The sequence below is a fragment of the Notothenia rossii genome (genome assembly GCF_949606895.1).
Source record: "Notothenia rossii genome assembly, chromosome: 9".
Lineage (NCBI taxonomy): Eukaryota > Metazoa > Chordata > Actinopteri > Perciformes > Nototheniidae > Notothenia > Notothenia rossii.
In genome coordinates this window covers 16327787-16350533 of record NC_136907.1, presented here as the reverse complement: position 1 = coordinate 16350533, position 22747 = coordinate 16327787, and the positions used below count along the sequence as shown (strand labels likewise).

General features: G+C 38.7%; 1 protein-coding gene across 5 annotated transcripts; it reads right to left on the bottom strand.

Moving 5' to 3' along the window:
- Positions 1-318: 318 nt before the first annotated feature.
- Positions 319-17391, bottom strand: macroh2a1 (macroH2A.1 histone). 5 transcript variants are annotated; one of them, XM_079648406.1, is made up of 9 exons: positions 16544-17391; positions 14960-15160; positions 14440-14546; positions 14174-14368; positions 13537-13641; positions 9075-9174; positions 5363-5452; positions 2623-2797; positions 319-1861 (listed from the first exon to the last, which is right to left on the bottom strand). In XM_079648406.1, the coding sequence occupies exons 2-9, from the start codon at positions 15129-15131 to the stop codon at positions 1696-1698; spliced, it is 1110 nt and encodes a 369-aa protein (XP_079504532.1). In that variant the 5' UTR covers positions 15132-15160; positions 16544-17391; the 3' UTR covers positions 319-1695. The 5 variants fall into 5 exon arrangements, with proteins under 5 accessions (XP_079504532.1, XP_079504534.1, XP_079504530.1 ...); XM_079648408.1 differs by lacking the exon at positions 9075-9174 and adding an exon at positions 7432-7522 and having other exon boundaries at positions 16544-17388; XM_079648404.1 differs by having other exon boundaries at positions 13537-13644; positions 16544-17383.
- Positions 17392-22747: the final 5356 nt, after the last annotated feature.

Genomic DNA, 22747 nt, shown 5'->3' with positions numbered 1-22747 from the left:
CTTGAATTTTGAATCTGAATGTATCCTTAAACTGATAATCTTCCTCTCTTCTCCTACTAAGACCAGTTGGTCTGCATAAGCACGGAGACATTGTTCTGTAACACTTTAAATAACGCTCACTTAAATACAGTTGAGATGGATCGCGCACACACAACACGCACAAAGACTTGCAAAACGTTACATTTTCTCTTACAATTTACCTTCACACTCTGTTTTCTAAATTTCATACAATTCTGGCAGTAACCCTAAGGACCGCCAACACACAAAAAAAGATCTCATAATATCAAGAAGTACAACATTATGTTTATTTTAAAGGTATTTTATTACTGGAGTGTGTACAGACCTTTTGTAGAACCATTTATTGTAGCAATTCTTTAGAAAGCATTTTACTTTTTTTTTCTTTTCATAAGAAAGTTAGGCTTTTGAAAAGTCCAAATGCAGCAGAGCGGTCAGGTTTCTCATATATAGATGTCCCTCAATCCCAAATTCAAATCAAACAGCGTCTGTGTGGAGAGGCCTGCTGCTGCACAGAAAATGGCTGAGATGAAAATTCCAATTCTTGATTACAGGGAGCCATCTGGTGGCGGCTGAATGGAAGAGCAAACCAAAAGCAACAGCTGAGAGCGTCTATTTCCAGCAAAGATGAGTACATTAGTTATGTGACTAAACAAAGACAAAAACACACAAAAGCAACTCTCTCACTAGCTTTTTTTCTTCTTCAAAACCCCCTGTGCCTTTATCAATTAAAATAGAAAATAAAAATCTGTGTTACAGTCCAATATTTTTCTATAATTATATTGCACAAATACTCCATCTATATATAAACATTGATAGGAACACACCATATAAACCACTCGTGCCCAGCAAAAACCTTCATTTCTACCATTTGACATCATAAAATAACTCATATTTTCTGTAAATGACAAGCGAAAGGTATGCAGTTTACAGTATAAACTCATGACACTGGTAGGATGAGTATTATAATACAGGCGTCAATTAACTTATTCTTTCAACTGATTACGTTTTTATGGATATTCAAGGTCTCTGCAGCACACATAATTAATAATTTTGCCCGTGTAAAGAAAGGCAAACAAAGACATTTGCAACACACAACACAAAAACTCATTCTTTAGTCCTGTGGTCTCCTGAAGACCAAAGTAGAGCAGAGATACCCTTTCATTATACAGTACTGTAAACAAAAGAGATGATCAACAAGATAATTGACCCTAAAAATCACTTTGTCTTGTGTTTTTGAAATGAAAAGAAAATAGCGGTTTTAACTGTTTACTGCCATTACATGCATTAACCCGTATTCATCAGACTTCTCTGGGAGCCTGGCATTTGAGGAGTACTGGAGCTATCACACATAACATATTTTACCGAATGTACCATGAAAAGTAAATCTTAAAGTGAGTCTTCTTACTTGAATCTCTTTTGTAGCGCACTGTTTGTATTAAAAGACCGCAGAATGAACAGTGCACTTTTACATTTAAATGCCAGAGGTGACAAGTAAATAAGAAATTAAAAACAATATAGGAAAAATACAAATAATGCAAAACAGGTTTCCCGGCCTTTAGAAAGATTCTTCTTTTTTCTTCTTTTCTTGATAATAAAACAAAACCAGGTAAACACCTTCCTATCTTCTTGGAGGAAAAGAACAGGGGAGGGGAAGGAGGTGAGGGGCTCCAAACTCTTTTAGCTCGTCTCCAGTTTGGCCATTTCCTGCACGTAGATCCCGATGCTCTCGCTGTCGAACAGCACAAAGTAGACGGTCTTGATGGTGGAAGACATGGTGGCCACAAAGTAGGTGGAGATGGCCTTCAGGATCAGCTGGGCCGCCGTCTGCTTTGGGAAACCATTCCTGGCAGAAAATAACAAACGTGGTGAAACACTCGTCTAACAATTAAAAATAAGTAATTCAGCATGAAAAAATCATTCAAGATGACTATTTACTAAAGAAATCATGCTCTACTACAACTAGCATTAGGCTTCAGTCAAATTTGAATAGTTCCACAAACGTTTCCTTGACCTCATGCAGCACAGGCTTGCAAGGATTTTAGTTTTGAAAACTCCTAAAGAAGTTGAAGCTTGAAGTTTGACAAGGGAACCTGACTTCTACTGATCCCTATGAACTGTGGATTCACACTCTCTTACTGTTCATCCAATACTTGGCATGTTTGTGTAAATCTTTTCAGATCAAAGTGAAGGTGTTTAATCTGTTGCCAGGAAACTATTTAACCTCCCATTTAGTCTTACAGAGAGAAAATTGAGAGAAATGTACGGGCGAGCAGAGACACATGAGCAGGCACATTCTACTGCTGACGATGCAATTTTGCCATTTTCTTGGTCTGGAACCAGGTTTAAAAAAAGTGTTATGTAACCACACTTTTTGGCAAACCACCTCTAGTTTTTGACTAAACTAAAGCCAGAGTAAAAACACCCTTGGGTTGAGGTATTAAATGTAAGAGGCACTTCCTCTGTTAGTTTAAGATAAGATTACATGTTCTTACAGCATCTCAATTTCACAAGCATCAAAGAAACATTAGGTCTTCAAAACTAATCATTATCCAGTGCAAGATAAAGAAAACTTATCTCTAAATAAGGGATTGAGTGTTTTCTTACCTCCCACTACCAATGGAGGGGAAAGCCACAGACTTTAGTTTCTTCTCATCCGCCAGAGCCAAGCAGTTCTTCACCGTCTTGTCCAGCATCTCCTCACATTTATCGGAGCCCCAGCTTGGACTGTTACAGTGGATCACGTACTTAGCGGGCAAGCCAAAGCCAGCGGTCAACACAGCTGAGGGACGAAGGGAAGTAGACACTTTGGTTAGAAATGAGGTTGATATAAGTGTAGCATTACCGCACTAAAACAGCTCTCTGTTGCTCTGGTTGAACATTCAAGTGTAGTAAGAAAAGGATCTCTCTTTTAGGATCAATAATGTTAATGGGCTCTGACAAATTATTCTTTTTGATTATAAAGTATTTTTTCAAAGAAAATCAGTTAACCAATTACCTTTCTTTATACATTGTCAGAAAATTGTAAAAACAATGTTACATATACCATAGTCTAAATTGCATTTGATATTTGACCAACACACTGAAATATACAAATATATTCACTCAATGAAAAAAAAGCCAGAGCTAGTGAATGTTTGTATTTGATGTCTTAAAACAAACAGAATTTTTAGGTTTATCAACAAATTGCTTCAGCCCTAAAACTACAACATCCATTAAAATGCCACTGTCACCAAGCTATAATATTTTTTAATATAGAATAAAGAAAAAAGAGAGATTAAATTGGTTGAGGCCAAAAACTTACAAATAACTGAAGTAATAAGGTATTACCGCCAAACTCCCAGGAAATGTTTACATGATGGTTTGGACAACATTGAACGCTAAATGAAAGAACAATATGTAGTCACCCAGAGCTGCCACTTCTAATAATCAGTGAAATAAGTACCTATATTTTCTCTGACACCACGTCATATTTTTCTGTCATAACTTTGTGCTAGTAATGATTACTGACAGTAAGGGAACTTATTCACTGCTGTCATTCCGCTGGATATTTTCCTGTCACTTCGTAATAGTCCACAATCAAAATCCATTTCATTAACTCATTTTGTCAGAAGTTAAAACCCAGGAGGCCTGAGTTGCTAAAAAGAACACTTTGCTTCGTGGAAAAAACTATGTAGCAAATCTCCAATAGCTTAAAATGGTTTGGCCGGGGTATTACAGTGAGGTGGGCCGGATAAATCATTTCTCCAGACAGCTGAAAAGTAGCAAAGGAAGAAGAAGAAAGAGGAAGAGAGGAGGAAAAGAAGAGGAAGTCTAACCAGCAGCTGTAGACTCAGCCAGTGCCCCTGACTCTGAAGCGAGAAAGCCTCCAGTCAGATTTTATTAGCCCTCGGTGAGCGTGTGACTGGCCTGGAGTCAAAGCTGAGTTATTTCCAGATGGAGAGACTTCACACAGCAGAGCGAGAGTCACCCGCATGTGATCTGGTCCTGAGGTAAAGAGTGTGCATGATGATTATGGTTTTTTTATGACTGGCTGCACAGTTCGACCTGTTTTATGGTTTGGGAAGGAAGAGCAGTGTGTGGTGGTGCTGGTGAACTGCACATCTGGAGATCACCCGTCAATCAAACTAATCAAACCACTTTGGTGAGTGGTGTGCTTTATCTGCCAATCTAGCCAACCATCTTCTTTTATTCAACATGAAGAAAAACTAAAAAACATGAAGTTTCTGCTGGGAATTTGACTCAATCTTCCCTTGTGCAACATAATTGACACACCTACAGTATACCAGGTGTCTTTCTGTATTTATCTTATTGTAATACATTTATGACAAATGATCAACAATGTTTCATTTGTCTTCTCTCTGATAGGCTCTGCTGGCTCTGCGTTCGGTCACCTGGTCATCTATTTAGGAGCTCCACACAGAGAGCGGGATTTAGATGCTAAGCTAACTTGGCTGAATGGGAGAGAGTTTGTTAGAAAAAGTGAGTGTGAGTGATGAATAATGATAGAGACAGATGGAGAGAGTGGAGACAAATGGACTGAAAGATAAAATAATCTGACGGTTCAAGGGCTCTCTAAAGACCTTTGCCTGTAGTTTTAGACTTAAGTAGATATTAAGTGCCAATAATAATATATTTGATCATTTTTATGACCAAAACTAGAATTAAAGCATTGGATTTGTATGCCAACCAGTCATTACTTAAAATTAGTTTTTTTAAGACATTTGGAATAGACATAACTAGCACATGAAAATGAGTTACAACAGAGAATGTGTGAGGACCATGACCTTTGTTAAATCTACTCTATTCTTGAGTCCGAGGAGACATTTATTCCTATTTGTATTTTATTTCCCTCTGTTGTTTCTGGCCACGGTTAATCCTTGCTGCAGTGTCCTGACATCATTTGGTATATGTGGATGCAGAGGGCAATAGGAACCAGCCCTGTTTATTCTGGTGTGTGTGAGAGACATTTACATGACACATTGTCATGGGAGTTGGGTAGGGCTTGAGTGAATGAATTTGCAGAGTAACCGTTTGTTTTGACGTTTTTATCACTGTTAAATCACCTGTAGTTTGTTTTGCATCACCAATTAAAAATAAATAAATTAAATTGTTAGGATGTAGGACGGAAAAACTGCACACCAATAACATTTGCTTGTTGACTAAAGGCTGCCCAGGTAAAGTAGAAGTTCTATCCAGGTTGATTTAATAATTCATGAGTCCACATCCTTACTAGGGAAAACCTCCGGCGTACTTAAGCAGAAATGACCAACAATGCTTTATGTTTAAATAAATACAAAAAAATATGAATAGGAACTACCTGACATTATCTGCTCTGTGCACTTACCGCCAGCCACCTCCAGAGGGCCGTTCTTCTTCTTCAGCTCCAATAGCGCCTCAGTGAACTCCTTCCCTCCCTTCTTTTCCAGAGCAGCGCCTGTAAGTGGATAAAAGGATTGGAGTGATCACATAGTCACAAACTGCTGATGGACACACAGGCACACAGCAGGAAGGAGGAGATAATGTCATGCAGACCGGCAAGCAGGCAGACATGGAGACAACGATGCTGTTAATCATTTCACCTGGTTTCTCCCTGAATATCTGAGCTACAGAGTTTCTGTTACCTGGTTTATGAGACTCAGGAAAGGTTCACAACCCAAGTGTAAAGATTCAGGGCTGATATTTTCCAAATGAGTCATCTGAGTCCGTAAAAAAGTTTACGGATTAAAGCTGCGGTGCCTAATTACTTCCCTCTGTCTTCACATACTAGCTTTTTTGCAGCGGTCTGAGGGTGTTTTCTTTCACTCCCAAGTTACAGGGTGAAGAACAAAATGACAGCTATACAGTTATAAATTAATGTATGAAAGCGCTAATAACTGGTTTTCAAACACATTTAAAAATTCAACTGCGAAGAGTAAAATAAATCTTTAAGTTATGATGCAAATGTTTGGTTTTCTTTGAGTGTGATGGCTTAAAGGAGATGATTCCGCATCACTTAAATTTGATGTTTACTCAGAGTTGAAGACAGAAGCCAGAAACAAAACTAGAGAGCATATAGTTGGTAAAAGTCTACCAGAGCGAGGGAAATCAATGTTTTGGCTGCAATAAATCATGCAGAAGGAACATACAATAAAAAAAGGTAAATATCAGCTCTGTTGGGGAAAAAAGATCTTTGGACAATTAAACAGCCAAATAACACCTTTTTCTGATCATCGTTTGAGTCATTAATTAAAAATGTACTCATTAATTTAATGCCAATGACATTAAAAAACACTAGTGAGTTTTAATTAAAATCTTCAGGAAATAAACTTCTCAATCAAACTTTTGGTGGATTTTCTTTCAAACCAGCTGAACTGACAGCAGTCGAGGGGAAGAGGAAAGGAAGCCAGTTCCAGATCAGCCACATGTCAGTCTAACAAAGCAGCAACAAGCAGCAGCAGCAGCAGCAGCAAGGCTTTAAGATGCACTGACAGAAGTATACAGTTGTGTATGCATTATGCAATCATGTTTCTGTGTAACCAATGCACTTATTAGACTACTAAGGGCAACATGTTGAAGTTCTGTATTTATTTTCATCAGTGGTATAAGCTGTGGTGAATCATCTGTGGGTTAAACACAGATGTGACACATGGGCACCACTGATAAATACTATATATCTGCACATGTTGTAGGCTTGCTTTGGCTTATACAATGTGCAAATACACTTGAAAAAAATAAACTGCAAGATGCTTTTATTTTTAAAAGATGTGGAAGGAGTAGTAGCCAAAGCAGAGGGTTTGTCTGTTGAACACGATCACTAAATTAGAAAAAACTGCAAAGGGCTGCATTGGTGTTCAAATCCAAACAATTATTTTACTTTTTGGCCTAAACTGTGGATGTGAGGGGTTCAAGGTTTTCCGGCAACTTTGTTAGTGCTGCTTTAACCAAATGCAGACACCGTTTTGAAAACTCTTCATTGCTACAAACCAACAATGTTTGAGGATGCAGGAAGCTGCCAAATTTACATTTTTCGTGTCCACATTGAGTTTGTCTTCTGGGTCAGGTCTATTAAAAACCTAGCGTGTGACTGCAACTCTGTTAGGCAGCTGACTTCACATCATGGAGTTTCCCCACAAGCACTTCTTAGAAAATATGAAATAGTCCTTGTTTAATTCAAATGTGCACTCATACTAGAGCATCATTATCCACGTCTAAGTCAATGTTTCCCCAAATTACAGGAATACAATAGAAGCATTTAGAGTAGGAACAGCATGCAGTTGGGTTGTGTATTAAAAGGTTTTCGGACACTAACTAAAGGGCAGAATTAAAATGTGCTGCTGCTGTGATGTTTATCCCCAGGCTGCATTGCGGACTATCTGGAACGTGCAGAGAGAGAGAGAGCAGACAGGCGCTGGCGTTCACCGGAGGTTCCTTTACCTACTTCACCACCTGAATAGAGGGAGGAGCTGGTCGGGTGAATGACAGCGTCGCTTTCCACGATGGAAATGTCGGCCCGGACAACTTGCAACTACAGACGACAACGACAACAAACGACAGGCAAACAACATGGAGGTAAAAACACAGTGTGTGTGTGAGATCAGGGGCAACAAGATGGGACAAAAACATTTAAACTAAAAGAGGTGAAAAAGAATGAGAGGAAGAAAAGATACAAGGAAGTGAACACGCTCCTTTTGGCCCAGGATATCAGAGGAATCAAGGAGGCAATTGATGATTAGGAGGCAGGACCGCACATTAGTAAAAAATAAAATAAATGACCCCAAATTGTAGCTTACAGTCATCAATACACAAGATTGTATTATTTTATTTAGGTAGTTTTCAACTGGGGGAAATTGAGAAAAATACTTATTGTATCGTCCTGATTTCTTGGCTCATAAATGAGCTGAGAACTGAATGGTCTCCCTCCAGGCCACAGACCTTACTGTCAGGCTGCAGAGCACAACAAACAGAAGTTGGTGTTTGTCTTCTGTAAGTTGGTGTTTTAATTCATTAAAATGATGTCCCTGGAATCACAGAGATTCTTTAGCATCTCAAACGATCTGACATCCATCTAAAAGGAGGACAACCTGGAATGAACCTCAACACATCTACATGAGGGGAAGAGCAAGCAGGACACTGCTCTGAGGAGTTTAGATTGAAAAATCCTTGAATGCATCCACAGAAATTATTTTTCTATGAATCTGTAAGAGAAATTCAGTTTTCAGTCAAAGAGCAGGCTGAGTTTCTTGAGTTCAGAGAAGATCAAAGGGAAGATCTTCACCAGGCATTCACACCGCGATGCCATAGATATGTTTATTTTTACTGAGAGTCAAAAGGCCTCAACAAGCACTCGTAAAAATCTGCTGTAGCTGAGGTTTTCCTGGTAAAGAGACAAAGGCTTCTCATAGCATATTTGCAGTCTATTTATAGAACACAAAATTGCTGCATCTTTCATCAAGGTTAACTGTATTTATTTTACTAATTCCTAAGGGGCGCTGATTTTCATAGATGTATAGAAAACCTCCTTCAATTTTACTTTTTAGGTATTGTGTTTTATATTTTCTGATAAATGATTCCAACTCAAAATAATGAGTTTTAGTTAAGCCATACATTGTAGACACAGTAGATATGATAAAGATGTTGTTTCACCTGAACTTTTGAAACAACATCCATCACATTCATCTGGCTGCAACTTACAAATTATGTATGTACCGTAATATATCATATTCCAATCACTTGTATATAGACTCTTATTGCACTATGTTTCTTTTTGTATTTACTTGCACAATTGTTTCTGTTTTTCTGTTTTATTGTGCTATGTACGTATGACTAATAAAAGCCTTGAACCTTGAGATCTCTTCCACTTTCCAACATTTGTCCTAAAGGATCATAACTAAAGCTGCCCACAGTGTGAATGAACAGATCTAGAGTGGAGGTTTTAATGCACTGACACATTTAATTGAGAAGTTAACATATAAATTGTAATAATGTTAACCATTCAAGGATTTTTGACCTAAAAACCCTCTTGGACCAGAGATGATGATGGGGGAGGGGGGGGGGGAATAGGGGATAGGGGAGCTCACCTAGATCATCTTTAAGTTCAAGTTCAGCATTGATGGGGTTGATGACCCCCTCCACGTCAAAGCCAGCCAAGTTACTGACCTCGCTGTGAATGAGGTTAAGCTGCGTAAAGCGGGGGGAGGCATGCCAACGGAGGAAGAGCAAGAAGGAAAAGGGAAGGAAGCAAAGCAATTAAAACCAGATTCATACCACTCCCTAAAGGAATACCTTGACGTTTTGAGCATTTATCATAAGAACTAGACATTCAACATATCTGCACTACCACCAATTCTTAGCTTTCGTGTGCAGTGACATGTACAATGTAATGTGGATTGACGACCAACACCCAACGTATAGCAGTATTTTTAAAAAACATCTCAAATACAAACACACAGCTACAAAGGTTATAGTGCTGAGTTCTACTGCTAGATCAGCATTAGTCAGCAATATATTAAAGCTCTGGTTAAGCACTTTCAAAGCAAACTGTAACAACTCAATAAGTCACAATAGGATTGCAGGACATGGGTTAAGAAATGCTTAATTATTTATAATGTTAATGGAAAGTAATTAGGATAATGAGGACCTCAACCAAAAGGGACATCAGTCAAATGCTGACATTAACCAACAGGGACATGATGGAAACAATAACTAGAAGGTTGAAAACTACTTTTAAACTGGTCTCACAGTGATTGTAAGAAAAGCACATGTAATACAAATAACACCTTGGTTATAATAAAGTGTCCCAGTAAGCCGAGACAGTGAACCACCCTAGACAATACCCTGAACCTGAAGCTGGACAATTCAGTTCAAACCTCAATAGTTTGACAAAAAGCTCTCGGATTTGACCCGCCTTTGTAGCTGTGTGGTTGTTCTTTTATGTCATCATCATCATCACCTTATACAGGACTGTCTCAGAAAATTAGAATATTGTGATAAAGTTCTTTATTTTCTGTAATGCAATTAAAAAAACAAAAATGTCATACATTCTGGATTCATTACAAATCAACTGAAATATTGCAAGCCTTTTATTATTTTAATATTGCTGATTATGGCATACAGCTTAAGAAAACTCAAATATCCTATCTCTAAATATTAGAATATCATGAAAAAGTATACTAGTAGGGTGTTCAACGAATCACTTGAATCGTCTAATTAACTCGAAACACCTGCAAGGGTTTCCTGAGCCTTGAAAAACACTCAGCTTGGTTCAGTAAACTAAATCACAAGTATGGGGAAGACTGCTGATCTGACTGCTGTCCAGAGGACCGTCATTGACACCCTCCATCAGGAGGGTAAGACACAAAAAGAAATTTCTCAAAGAGCAAGCTGTTCACAGAGTGCAGTTTCAAAGCACATCCACAAAAAGTCTGTTGGAAGGGGGAAATGTGGCAGGAAACGCTGCACAACCAAGAGAGATGACCGCAGCCTTAACAGCATTGTGAAGAAGAGTCGCTTCCAGAATTTGGGGGAGCTTCAAAGACAGTGGACTGAAGCTGGAGTCCAGGTATCAAAAGTCACTGTTCACAGACGTGTCCGGGAAATGGGCTACAATAGCCGTATTCCCATGGTCAAGCCACTTCTGAACTCAAGACAACGGAAGAGGCGTCTGACTTGGGCTAAGGAAAAGAAGCACTGGACAGTTGCACAGTGGTCCAAAGTCCTCTTTTCAGACGAAAGCAAGTTTTGTATTTCATTTGGAAGTCAAGGCGCCAGAGTCTGGAGAAAGGCTGGAGAGGAGCAAAATCCAAGTTGCTTGAAATCCAGTGTGAAGTTCCCACAGTCAGCGATGGTTTGGGGAGCCATGTCAGCTGCTGGTGTTGGTCCACTGTGTTTCATCAAGCCCAGAGTAAATGCAGCTGTGTACCAAGAGATTTTAGAGCACTACATGCTTCCGTCTGCTGAAAAGCTCTATGGAGATGAGGAATTCATTTTCCAGCATGATCTGGCACCTGCCCACAGTGCCAAAACCACCAGTAACTGGTGTACTGACCATGGCATTACTGTCCTCGATTGGCCTGCAAATTCCCCTGACCTGAACCCCATAGAGAATATGTGGGGTATTGTGAAGAAGAAGCTGAAAGACACCAGACCCAACAATGCTAATGAGCTAAAGGCCGCTATTGAAGCATCCTGGGCATCCATAACACCTCAGCAATGCCACAGGCTGATTGCCTCCATGCCACGCCGCATTGATGCAGTAATCCGTGCAAAAGGATTCCCAACCAAGTACTGAGTGCATTAATGGACATTTTCAAATGTTTGATTGTGTTTTGCTGTTATAAATCTTTTTTTTTTTACTTGGTCTGAGGAACTATTCTAATTTTTTGAGATAGGATTTTTGAGTTTTCTTAAGCTGTATGCCATAATCAGCAATATTAAAATAATAAAAGGCTTGCAATATTTCAGTTGATTTGTAATGAATCCAGAATGTATGACATTTTTGTTTTTTTAAATTGCATTACAGAAAATAAAGAACTTTATCACAATATTCTAATTTTCTGAGACAGTCCTGTATATATTAGTTGCAATGTCCATTAAGTCCTTTTGTACTTGTAGAATTTAACTCTATATTCCCGGCTTCTAATGTTGTTGTGTTTGCAAAGGTAATCCCAGCATATTCATATGTTTTATTCTCTGTTTGCCAGGAACTTTACTAAAGGCTAAGGGAATTTTCTAAAATAAAAGTCAAAATATCAAGGTATCCTTCAGAATGTTACGATTTTTCAATGCACAAGCAATATCCTTTTAGTATTTCAGAGTCAAGATTCATCAGTCAACTGTTAGACAAACTGCACATCCAAGGTTTAAACTCCAATCTTTGAAAGGAAAAGGCCCAAATCATCCCAAAAGAAATCCCTTGTGTGTGTGACCAAGTCAATAAAGCAGAAAACAGACAAGCTTTTCTATTTATGGTTCCATTATCTTAATAAGTTGGCGATTAAATGCATTATATATATTATGGCCTTCAAAAAAAGGTCAAAGAAATATTAAGCTGAAGCTAAAACGTCAGTTTTATTGTATTAGTATTTGCATATGCAGAGTGGACCAAACCATGCAGTGCCATTAGCAGCAGTTCAAAGTCAAACTGAGCTGAAACATTGAAATCTGGAAGTATATTTTCTACATTTGTTCTTCATTTTCTGCATTAGATCTCAACAGTGTACAGCATCACTGCAGATTGTAAAATTATTATATATTGGATCCTTTCTGTTCGGTTTGATCTTGTGTTTTACTACGCCTCCCACAAACTTTAGAGAGGCAAAACATAACAGAGGACGCTGTTGAAAATACGCTTCTCTTAACTATTTCAGAGTGCTAAACACACGTATTAGGGCTGCACGATATTGGAAAAAACTGACTACGATTTTGTTCCCCCTGCGATATATATTGCGATATGAAAAAATACAGTAGTTGAAGAAAAGACCGTTTTTTTTCCAGCAAATCATTCTTTCTTGAACTTTAATGCTATACAATTGGTATTTTTTTAACTATATTTAACCGGATGAAGGATTTTAGTCACGGACGTCTGGAGCAACAAGCTGAGCTAGCTCGGTTAGCAGTGCCAAACTGCTCTGGAGAAACACATGAAACTACTTTATTCAGTGTTTTTACCTTTAATCACTGGGTCTGTTTGCTTTGGAGATTTGATTGTGATTGGTGGTTTGTTGTCACTCACTCAAGTACCCCTGACATGAGAGCCGCGCAAGTTTTCCTTTTGTAGCAAGCAGCAAAATAATTGTAACATGACGAGGTTGAGTTAAATTTGCCTACTTAATACCGCAAGTCCTAAAAAAAAAAATCGCACGTCCACGCGATGTGACTTATCGTCACGACACGATATATCGTGCAGCCCTAACACGTATAACACTGTATTTATATCGTTTCAATATTATATATTTTTAAAGATTGTGTGTTGAAAAGTCAAAATCAAAATAAGAATTTACTCAAATGTATTATATCACTCTTTGCAATTATAGAATCACCGACACTTCTTGCATCATTCTTGAGTCATTCATTGTCTTACACATGTCCCTTCCCCCCTCTTCCTTGTTTTCAAACTTAAATCTACTTTCATAAGCTTCTGATCTTGAACACCAAAAAAAACTGCTGTAGATTTAACAGCAAAATGTACTTCCATGTTTCAGTTCAAATAAAAAAGGTTAAAGAAGTGTTCATGCTCGGCAGGACAAAAGCGAGGAGAGCTTACAGATCTGAGATAAAGTGGTTAACATTTTAAATACATATGGCACTGACCTAATATCTATAATATGACACAGCATTTACCTATGTATGTCTTCCCTAAGGTATTTGTAAGTTATAAAGGTTTTGTCTTTTAAGTCTTATTTCTTATCTTTTTTCAACCTGACATTAGTAATGCTTCTGTTTATCCCAAACTTAATAATGTATGTGAGACTCTGAGACAATGTAGTTTATTGTTTATGTATCTTAGAACTTCCTGTCCATTTCTACAGAACTCAAACTGACCTTTTGACCCAGGAAGAGGCTCTTGGTGGAGAGCACGGTGAAGCTGTCAGTGGGAGAGCCCTCTGTGGTGCTGTCGGCTGACGCTGCCTTGCTCACCTCCCCCTGCTTCTGTGGAAGACACAATACATGTTGACAAGATGTGGCACTTAACATTGTTTTTTTCCCTTAGTCGCCTCTCTTGGGAGTTAAGGGGTCCGCTATACTTTTGCTTCGGAAGCAGGTTTAAAATAATATCTTCTGTGCCTTTAAAACTTGTTCCTTCCTTTAAAATATGTCAAACTTTTAGTAATGTTTGGACTTTTTTTCCCTATCACTGCTTCAAAACATATAGAATATTCAAAATACAATTGACTGCATACAAGCAGAGCTAATCCTCATTTAACAGCAAATTACACTTAAATATGTTTCTGAAAACAGTTGAGAAGAGAAATAGAAACTGAATATTGATTCATATTTTATCAGAGCGGCCTACTTTTACAGATGCAATGGGGAGCATTGGGGGAGGCAGGGGAACATGACTTTATTTGACAGATTATCTGTATCATGCACTGCTGCCAGGATATAGGGAACCTTTCATCAAATACAGCAAACCATTGACGACAACCCACTGAATCCACATGCTCACATGGAGAGGTACCTTAGCCTTCGCTCCTCCCTTTCTCCCACTCATCTTCTTGCCGGCTGATTTCTTGACCGGCTTGGGTTTTTTCTCAGGTGCGGGTGAGACAGGAATCTCTATCAGTTTTCCCCTCGGTCCTCTCTTCTTAGACAGCAGCTCTGGATGGATGTTGGGCAAAACTCCACCTGATGCAATGGTCACGCCTTTCAGCAACTGAGAGAGGAAGACAACGTTACAAACTGAAGTCATAGCTTCAAAGCTTTTTCTTTCGTGCAGCAGCTGACCTGGTTTAACTCTTCATCATTGGCGATGGCCAGCAGGATGTGTCGTGGTGTGACACGACCCTTCTTGTTGTCTCTGGCAGCATTACCCGCCAACTCCAAGATCTCAGCTTCATGGATTTTAAAAACAAACAAAAATGTCATCAACAAATTTTGTTTAAAAAAAAAAAATGCAAAGCATCTGAATGCATATATAAACAGAACTAACGGTAAAAGAGTTTCTCATCTTCCTTTATTTCCATGAAATAACTAAAGAGTAAATATCACTAAAAATAAATATATTAAAATATATAGTCTCAACATTTGTAATAACAAAAAGTGCCTTTAAAACATATGTGTATTGTTTTGAATGCATCCAGATAATACAAAAAACCCATGCTTTTAGAACCATCAACATCCACTGTCATAGAGCTTTGCTTAAAAAAGTTGCCATAGTTTGTTTTAGTTTACTGCCTTAAAGCATATGGAAAAAGTAGTTAAGTCCAAAGAAAGATGCATCTTGTATAGCTCATCATTCTCTCACCAGTGAGATACTCGAGGACAGCAGCCATGTAGACGGGCGCCCCAACCCCAATGCGATATTTGGGCAGACCCCTTTTGATGTATCGCAGCATGCGTCCTACAGGGAAGATGACCCCGGCCTTAGTGGACCGGGACGTCTTGGTCGACTTCTTTTTTGCTCCTCGGCTCGACATGGTGCTGAGACTGCTACCAGTGTGGACCTCTGCAGGGACACAACAACCAAGTTCCATTTAGACATCTGAATAAAACTGATTTTATTATTGTTATAAATGGTGAGTCAAATAATAGAAAAAAGGAAGTAATACAGTGCTGAATATACCAGGTGTGACTAGTTTGTTAAATACATCTTGGCAACATGACAGTGGTGGTTCTCTAAACAATTGTACAAATGCATTTCCTGAATATGTTACCAAAAGGTTTAAAACTAGTTTTTAGACTGTTGATACATTGAAAGCGTGTTAAATATATAAAAAAAACAATTGCTGATATTATAGATTTTACATCCCAAAAATAAACTCAGTGTAATGTGAAATGATTACAAATATTATTGTTATTACGGATCACAAGTTAAATACTCTTCCTCACAAGTGTATCACTCCAGCAATATCTCAAGCAGTTTTGTGCCATCTTTCTCTAAAAATCAAGTTTTAAAAAATGCATTTAATTTGACCAAAACATTTTAAATGTTTAAATACCAAATACCAGAGATCCACATTAGGCCTTTTAGAGCGTTTTTACACACACAGATCAACTTAAAAGTCACACAAGCTGTAAAAGGACATAGCTATGCTGTGATCACTGGTGGTAAATCTGCCAACTGACATTTTATTAATAACATTAGTACCCTGACATTTTCGGAATGGTTAATATTAAATGTGAATTGCAAGTGGTCATGATTGTTTGGGTTTCACTCTACTAATATTTCAAGTCAATCCCCTTATTTCCAGGAGATATACAAATGTCTGTGGTGGAAATCATGTTTTACTATAGCACATGCAACCAATTAGCTGTCTGATTTGGATACTTAATAAGATCCACCAAAGGCCAGGCTGTTTTTTTAAACCTGCTTGCAATGAATGCATTGATACATGATATAATATCAAACACAAACAGGGGGAATTGACCGCCAATGAGGTTAATGGCCAGCAAATAAAACATCTGCGGCATTTTACCACTCCGGACAGGTGCAGGTGCGTTGGGTATTTCTGTCGACTGCCCACTGTCAACGATTTCCGCATGTCAACAGCGTCAGGATAGCTCGCACATGTACATTGAATGCATATTATAAACAACTATGCGTACAATTATGCATAAAATAGAGCTGTCAGACGACTTGAAGACATTTTCATGCTCCAGGTCAGCGAGCTTTCGAGTGGAAATAACCCCGGCGGAGTGACAGCAGCTGCCCGCTCCTCCTCCCCTCCCTCCCCGCTTGTCAGCTCCAGCAGATTCGGCCTCCATGTATGCCAGTAAAAACACGAAATGGCAACGTAAGCCGTTTACAGCACGGAGAACCGAGACCGGCTCTGTTGATAACCATACTCGACCCGAAAAGACAGCAGGCGAGCCCGGTAGAAATACTCACAAAAAACACCGCGGTGGGAAAATGTCTCCGGTTCTCCAGGAACAAGTCTGGGCAGAGTCGACTCCCACAATCCACAGCGAGCGAGCCTGCTGCCCGCCGAGGGATGCAAATACTGGGGATGATCTTTAACCCTTTGCACCTTCACTTTGTCCAGGAAAACACGTGGTTCGAGCTGGAAATGCTGACCGTTTTGGTTCCAGAGCAGATCGATGCTATCTCAAACATTAAGGGTTCGGGAATTTACATTATTCAGCGTATGTTACAGTGGGTTACGTCAAACTGTTTCGACCAGGGGTGTCGCTAAATCTTGGCAACTTGTGCAAATATTCCCCCAACCAACACACACATAGCCTATCCCCATGTTTGATTAACACACAAGCTTAGATTTTACAACAATGTGTTTTACTGGTCATTATTGAATGAATTGTATTATTTTCATTTTTGTATTCCTGTTTTATTCAGTCCTGCATTTGGTACTAAGTAAAGCTGACACAACTCTGTGTGTTAAACTTTCTGACATTATGGTCTTGCTTGTTAAGTAAATCACCAAATGGTGATCAGTTGACACTCAGGTAATGTGCTGCAGGATGGTTTCTTCATTTAAGGGGTCATCAGAGTGTTATCAATTTAGTAATCGGAAACGTAGATTTTATCTGTTGCCCCTATTGGTATTTATGTCACTAGACATTTTTTAATGAGTCCTGTTTTTGCCAAAAAAGACAAGATGCTGAAAAAGGGCAAAAGTGTCACTTACTTTTCAAGATTCCCTGTTAGCCATAACTATACTGACAGTAATCCAACATGCAAAATACCAGGACTTGAAACTAAAGCAGCTAAGCATTAATTGTATTATTTGTTTACTCCTGGGTTTTCCCACACATCTAAAAGACCTGTTTAAATGTGTGTCTAATAATGAAAGTATAACATATTCAACATAATTTTACGTCTCGTATGTCCCACACATTTAACCAATCAATAATGCAAATACAAATTGTAATGTATTTCCTTATGTCAGGTTAAACTCAATGCAATGTCAAATAAGTCAGCCTTTTATTTTGAAGGCGAGTCTCTTCTTATAAATGATAAGGATATACAATCAAAGAATACAGTTGAACACAAGTCCTGAGTAAACTTCAGTCCTGAAATTCAACACATGAATAACAAAATGGGTCATGATAAATCTAAATCAAGACACAGTCCAGGCTTTACAGCCGTCAGTGTGGCTGTGAAGGGTGAGTGACAGATTTATGCCAAAACCCAGCAGCACACTGATGCAGTGGCAACAGCTTTACACCAGAGGTCAGACCAGAGCTGTGCATTAAAGCCCAGTATACAGTTTTTATTTAAAACACATTGTATGCAGCAGGACTAAGCTGAAAATGAATGAACTTGCTGTCTTTGTCTCTCATGCAGACTACGCACCTTGTATCCGTGGGAAGAATGCAGTTTTTTCATTTTGCATTTGATTAAATCATATGACAACAATAATGGCTGTAAATGATGAATCATGCCCTGTTTAGTGCAGAATAAAATAGAAAACAAACTAAAGATTCTAGTGAAGAAAATTATGAAATTATATGTAAATGTTTTAAGTATTTCATTTGTTGCTCTTAGGTTGCTCAGAGAATACGGGTATGAGTGAAATAACCTGCCTTTTTTATCAGCTTTAGATTTGTTTTTGTCCTCTGGCACAATGAAGAAAATATAGCAGTTTACTTAAAGCTGAAGCTTTGTTTGAATGCAGAGTTGCATTGTACAACATAATCTAGTTTGCTGTCCTCTCTCACTACCCACCATAAAATAATGAAGTATATCACTACAAAACTGTTCAGTAAGGAAACTTAAAAAAAATATATCTCATTACATGATAGAATATAGTCATGCAAAATACTGAGAAGGAAATCATGTGACCTGAGTTACAATGTTTACATAATTTAGCATGTGCGTGTGTTTTAGGTTTCATAACTTCTGCTCACATAAGGTGAGTCTTCTGAGTTCCAGTTGTTGGTTTAGAGACCCTGATGTAGTATCACTATCACGGAGTTAAAGAAAACAGTATTTTAGAAAACGTTATGTAAGTCACCACTTTCATGTAAAATTCAGCTGGCATGACAATGCACATTTATTCTTATTAATAAAAATGTACCTTGATATGAATTGCTCAAAACAGCATTACTTTTGTTCAACAAATGTCATAACATTACAGCAACAATGTGGATTTTCAGACACAAGAGAAAGTATATGATACTGTATTCTGGTCATTCAGAATCTATTATTGTAATATAAAATGATATAGTAACAGGGTTGAAATTAGAGTAACAGGACAAAGTAACAGGGTTAAATGGCTACATTACTTTTGATTGTAGATGACATAAATGTGACAAATAAATACTCAGGACAACATAAATGTTGTTTGATAATAGTTTATATATATTTTCCAATGAAGAATTAACCCTGTTACTCTAATTATAATAACAGGGTTGCAAGTAACAGGGTTGCAAATCAATGCTAATTTTATTAACATTAATGCTAGCTGCACAATGTAATGCTATTGTCAAGGAATGGACACACTAGGCTGAAGTCGAATAGTCTTGGGCTGCGGTCAGATAATCCAAAAATCAGCTCCTAACGTCTAACCCTATCGTCTATTCCTTGACCTCTGAGTGAAACGTTACGGGGTTAAGGGATAGTGGACAGGAGAATTCAAAAGGATTTAGGAGAAGAGACTGCGGTACTTTAGAGAATCCGACTGCACTTTCACTATCCGACGTGTTTATGATGCGCCAGCGGACGTCATTTTGTGCGTCTGCTGCTGTGGGGAAACTACGGAAACTACAGTTTTGTATACAACGGACGACAACATGGATGTATAATAAGAACGACGGACTCATCTAGAGACTATGCACCGTGCTCTGATGCTGTTGCTTTATTCTTTATGAACGTGGACCACAGAGAAACATATTCTTCATGACCAAAGTTGGAATTGAAATAAAAAATGAAAGTTACATTTATGCTCGTCACCCTCTCCCTCCGGTCCACATTAATACAAATGATCCCAATACGTATGATTGTGTGAACTATGAAAATATCTTAAAATCAATAGGCTACAAATGTATTTATTATAAACGTTAGTCCTTAACACCTATCACTGTGTACATCACCATTCAAACATATTTTAAAAGTTGAACAAACACCACACAGCTCAGTGAAATTTTGACTTTATTTGATAATAATAAAAACTAACGTTCATATTTCTCTTTTTAATTATTATACTGATGAACGTTCAAAACAAAGTAGGCCTACTTTGGCAACTTACCGTTTAAAATGCTTAATTAGCACCGTAACTTTCATGATATAATTTCTCCGTCATAATAGTTTGTTTCCGTGAACGGCCGACTGTTGTGTGACGGCAAATGTTGGGGCTGCAAAGCATTGTGGGGCAGCATTTTCTCCTCTCCTTTCGGTAAGGGAGGTCCAGTGGTTCCTAAGCTAAAGGAGGTTATAAAGGAAGTTTGAAACCTCCTTTCCTATCATGTAGAGAATTCGAACGGCACTTATCATGGCTGCCACTGAGGGACTTCCGGGTCATTTCACTCGGTTAGGAAGGTTCCTAAGCTAAATTGACTATTCGGCCGTTTCTCAATCTCGAGGATACTGGCTTGGTAGTAGTCGCATATTTCCAAGTCACTTCTTTCAGAAACGAAGCAAGTACTTCCAAGCCACGGCTTCGGAAAACAAAGAAGAATGGAACAGGCTAGCAAGTGTGCCACTCTCTCTAACAGTTTCAACATAAACTGTACCGAAAATAAATACCTCACGATGTCTATCTAATTATGAACTTGCTTTACTTTCATGGAACACATTTTTGGTGATAACAAATGCAACAAAGTAACATATTTACCAACACATGTTCTACGCCACTACATACTTACATTTAAATGTGTGCTGCGCTGCGTCGGTTCAGCCAAATTGGTCTGTGCGCAAAGCATTGTGGGGATTTGAAGGACGCGAAGTCTACCCATGTGCAGCCTCGAAATTACCCCCAAACCAAGGACGTGGCCTCGGTGGAATTCCAAGTATGCTTGAGATTGGAACAGTCCTTTGGCGGCACTCGATGACGTAGTATCCTTGAAATATTGACTTGGAAGCCAGTTTCCTCGCGATTGAGAAACGGCCTTCGACTTCAGCCCTGGCTTAGGAACCTTCCTAACGGAGTGAAATGACCCGGAAGTCCCTCAATGACAGCCATGATAAGTGCCTTTCAAATTCTAGATGATAGGAAAGGAGGTTTCAAACGTATAAACTCCTTTAGCTTAGGAACCACTGGACCTCCCTCACCGAAAGAAGAGGAGAAAATGCTGCCCCACAATGCCTTGCAGCCGCAGCATTTGCCGTCACACAACAGTCGGCCGTTCACGGAAACAACCCATTGTGACCGAGAAATTATATCATGAAAGTTACAGTGCTTATTAAACATTTTAAAATGTATGTGGTAACTTGCCAAAGTGCTTTGTTTTGAACGTTCATCAGTATTATAATCAAAAAGAGAAATATGAACATTAGTTTTTACTGAAATTATCAAATAAAGTCAACATTTCACAGTCTTTACTGAGCTGTGTGGGGGTTGTTCAACTTTTAAAAGATTTTTGAATGGTGATATACACAGTGATAGATGTTAAGGACTAACGTTTATAATAAATACATTTGTATTGATTTTAAGATTTTTTCATAGTTCATACAATCATAGCCTACGTATTGGGATCATTTGTATTAATGTGGACTGGAGAGAGAGGGTGACGAGCATAAGTTTCACTTTCCTTTTTTATTTCAATTCCAACTTTCGTCATGAAGAATATGTTTCTCTGTTGTCCACGTTCATAAAGCATAAAACAACAGCATCAGAGCACGGTGCAGAGTCTCCAGATGACTTTACAGTAGTCCGTCATTCTTATTATACTTCCATGTTGTAGTCCGCTGTATAGAAAACTGTAGTTTCCATAGTTTCCCCACAGCAGCAGACGCACATTTATGACGTCCGCTGGCGCATCATAAACACGTCGGATAGTGAAAGTGCAGTCGGAGGCCGTTTCTCAATCGCGAGGATGCTTGCTTGGTAGCACATGTCTTTCGAGTCACTTCCTTCAGAAGCTAGGCAAGAATCCTTCCTGGCATTCGGAAAACGAAGAGTGGAACAGGCTAGCAAGTGTGCAGGTGTGCGTCATATGAAAGGCCCCGGCTTACATTTTCCGCCAGAGACTTGGGGAAATTGGTCCGTGCGCAAAGCATTGTGGGGATTTGAAGGACGCGAAGTCTACCCATGTGCAGCCTCGAAATTACCCCCAAACCAAGGACGCGGCCTCGGTGGAATTCCAAGTATACTGGAGATTGGAATAGTCCTTTGGCGGCACTCGATGACGTAGTATCCTTGAAATATTGGCTTGGAAGCCAGTTTCCTCGTGATTGAGAAATGGCCAGATTCTCTAAAGTACCGCAGTCTCTTCTCCTAAGTCCTTTTGAATTCTCCTATCCACTATCCCTTAACCCCGTGCCGTTTCACAGAGAGGTCAAGGGATAGACGATAGGGTTAGATGTTAGGAGCTGATTTTTGGACAATTGGACCGCAACCAGGGTCTACCCATGGTAGTAGCACATGGCTTGCTGCTGATGTCCTTTCCACTGTGTCATGTGACAAACAGTTTTTTCACTTCCTCTGCCAAGCTAAAAAGGTTTGGGTAACAGGGTTGCGCGCATGTTGAGGGACACACCTTCAGTTTAAAATTGCTGTTATTTAAAATGTGTACTAATTGATTTTACCATTACAAGAGACATATATCGATAGAATAATACCAACAAAAGTAAATAAAAACCCTATTTTAAATGTTATATTTGACATGCAAGTTGGTCACCAAGAAGCTGAGACAAGAGAAAAAGGCCATTTTAGGGGATGTTCGAGTTTGATATTTTAAATAATATTTTGAAACCACTTTTTCTACAACTTTATATGCATCTTGTCTCAAGATAAGTATATTTAACTCAACATGCATGTTTTAGCTTTTTGGGCATGGATTATTTGATTTTGTATATGTGGGACATAATATCCTCCAATTCTGGAATGACCCATATATTCTACCAAGGACAAGAAAAGGCCTGATGGAAGTACAACATAATTCAATTTTCTCTTCACATTAATTTACTTTAAGGATG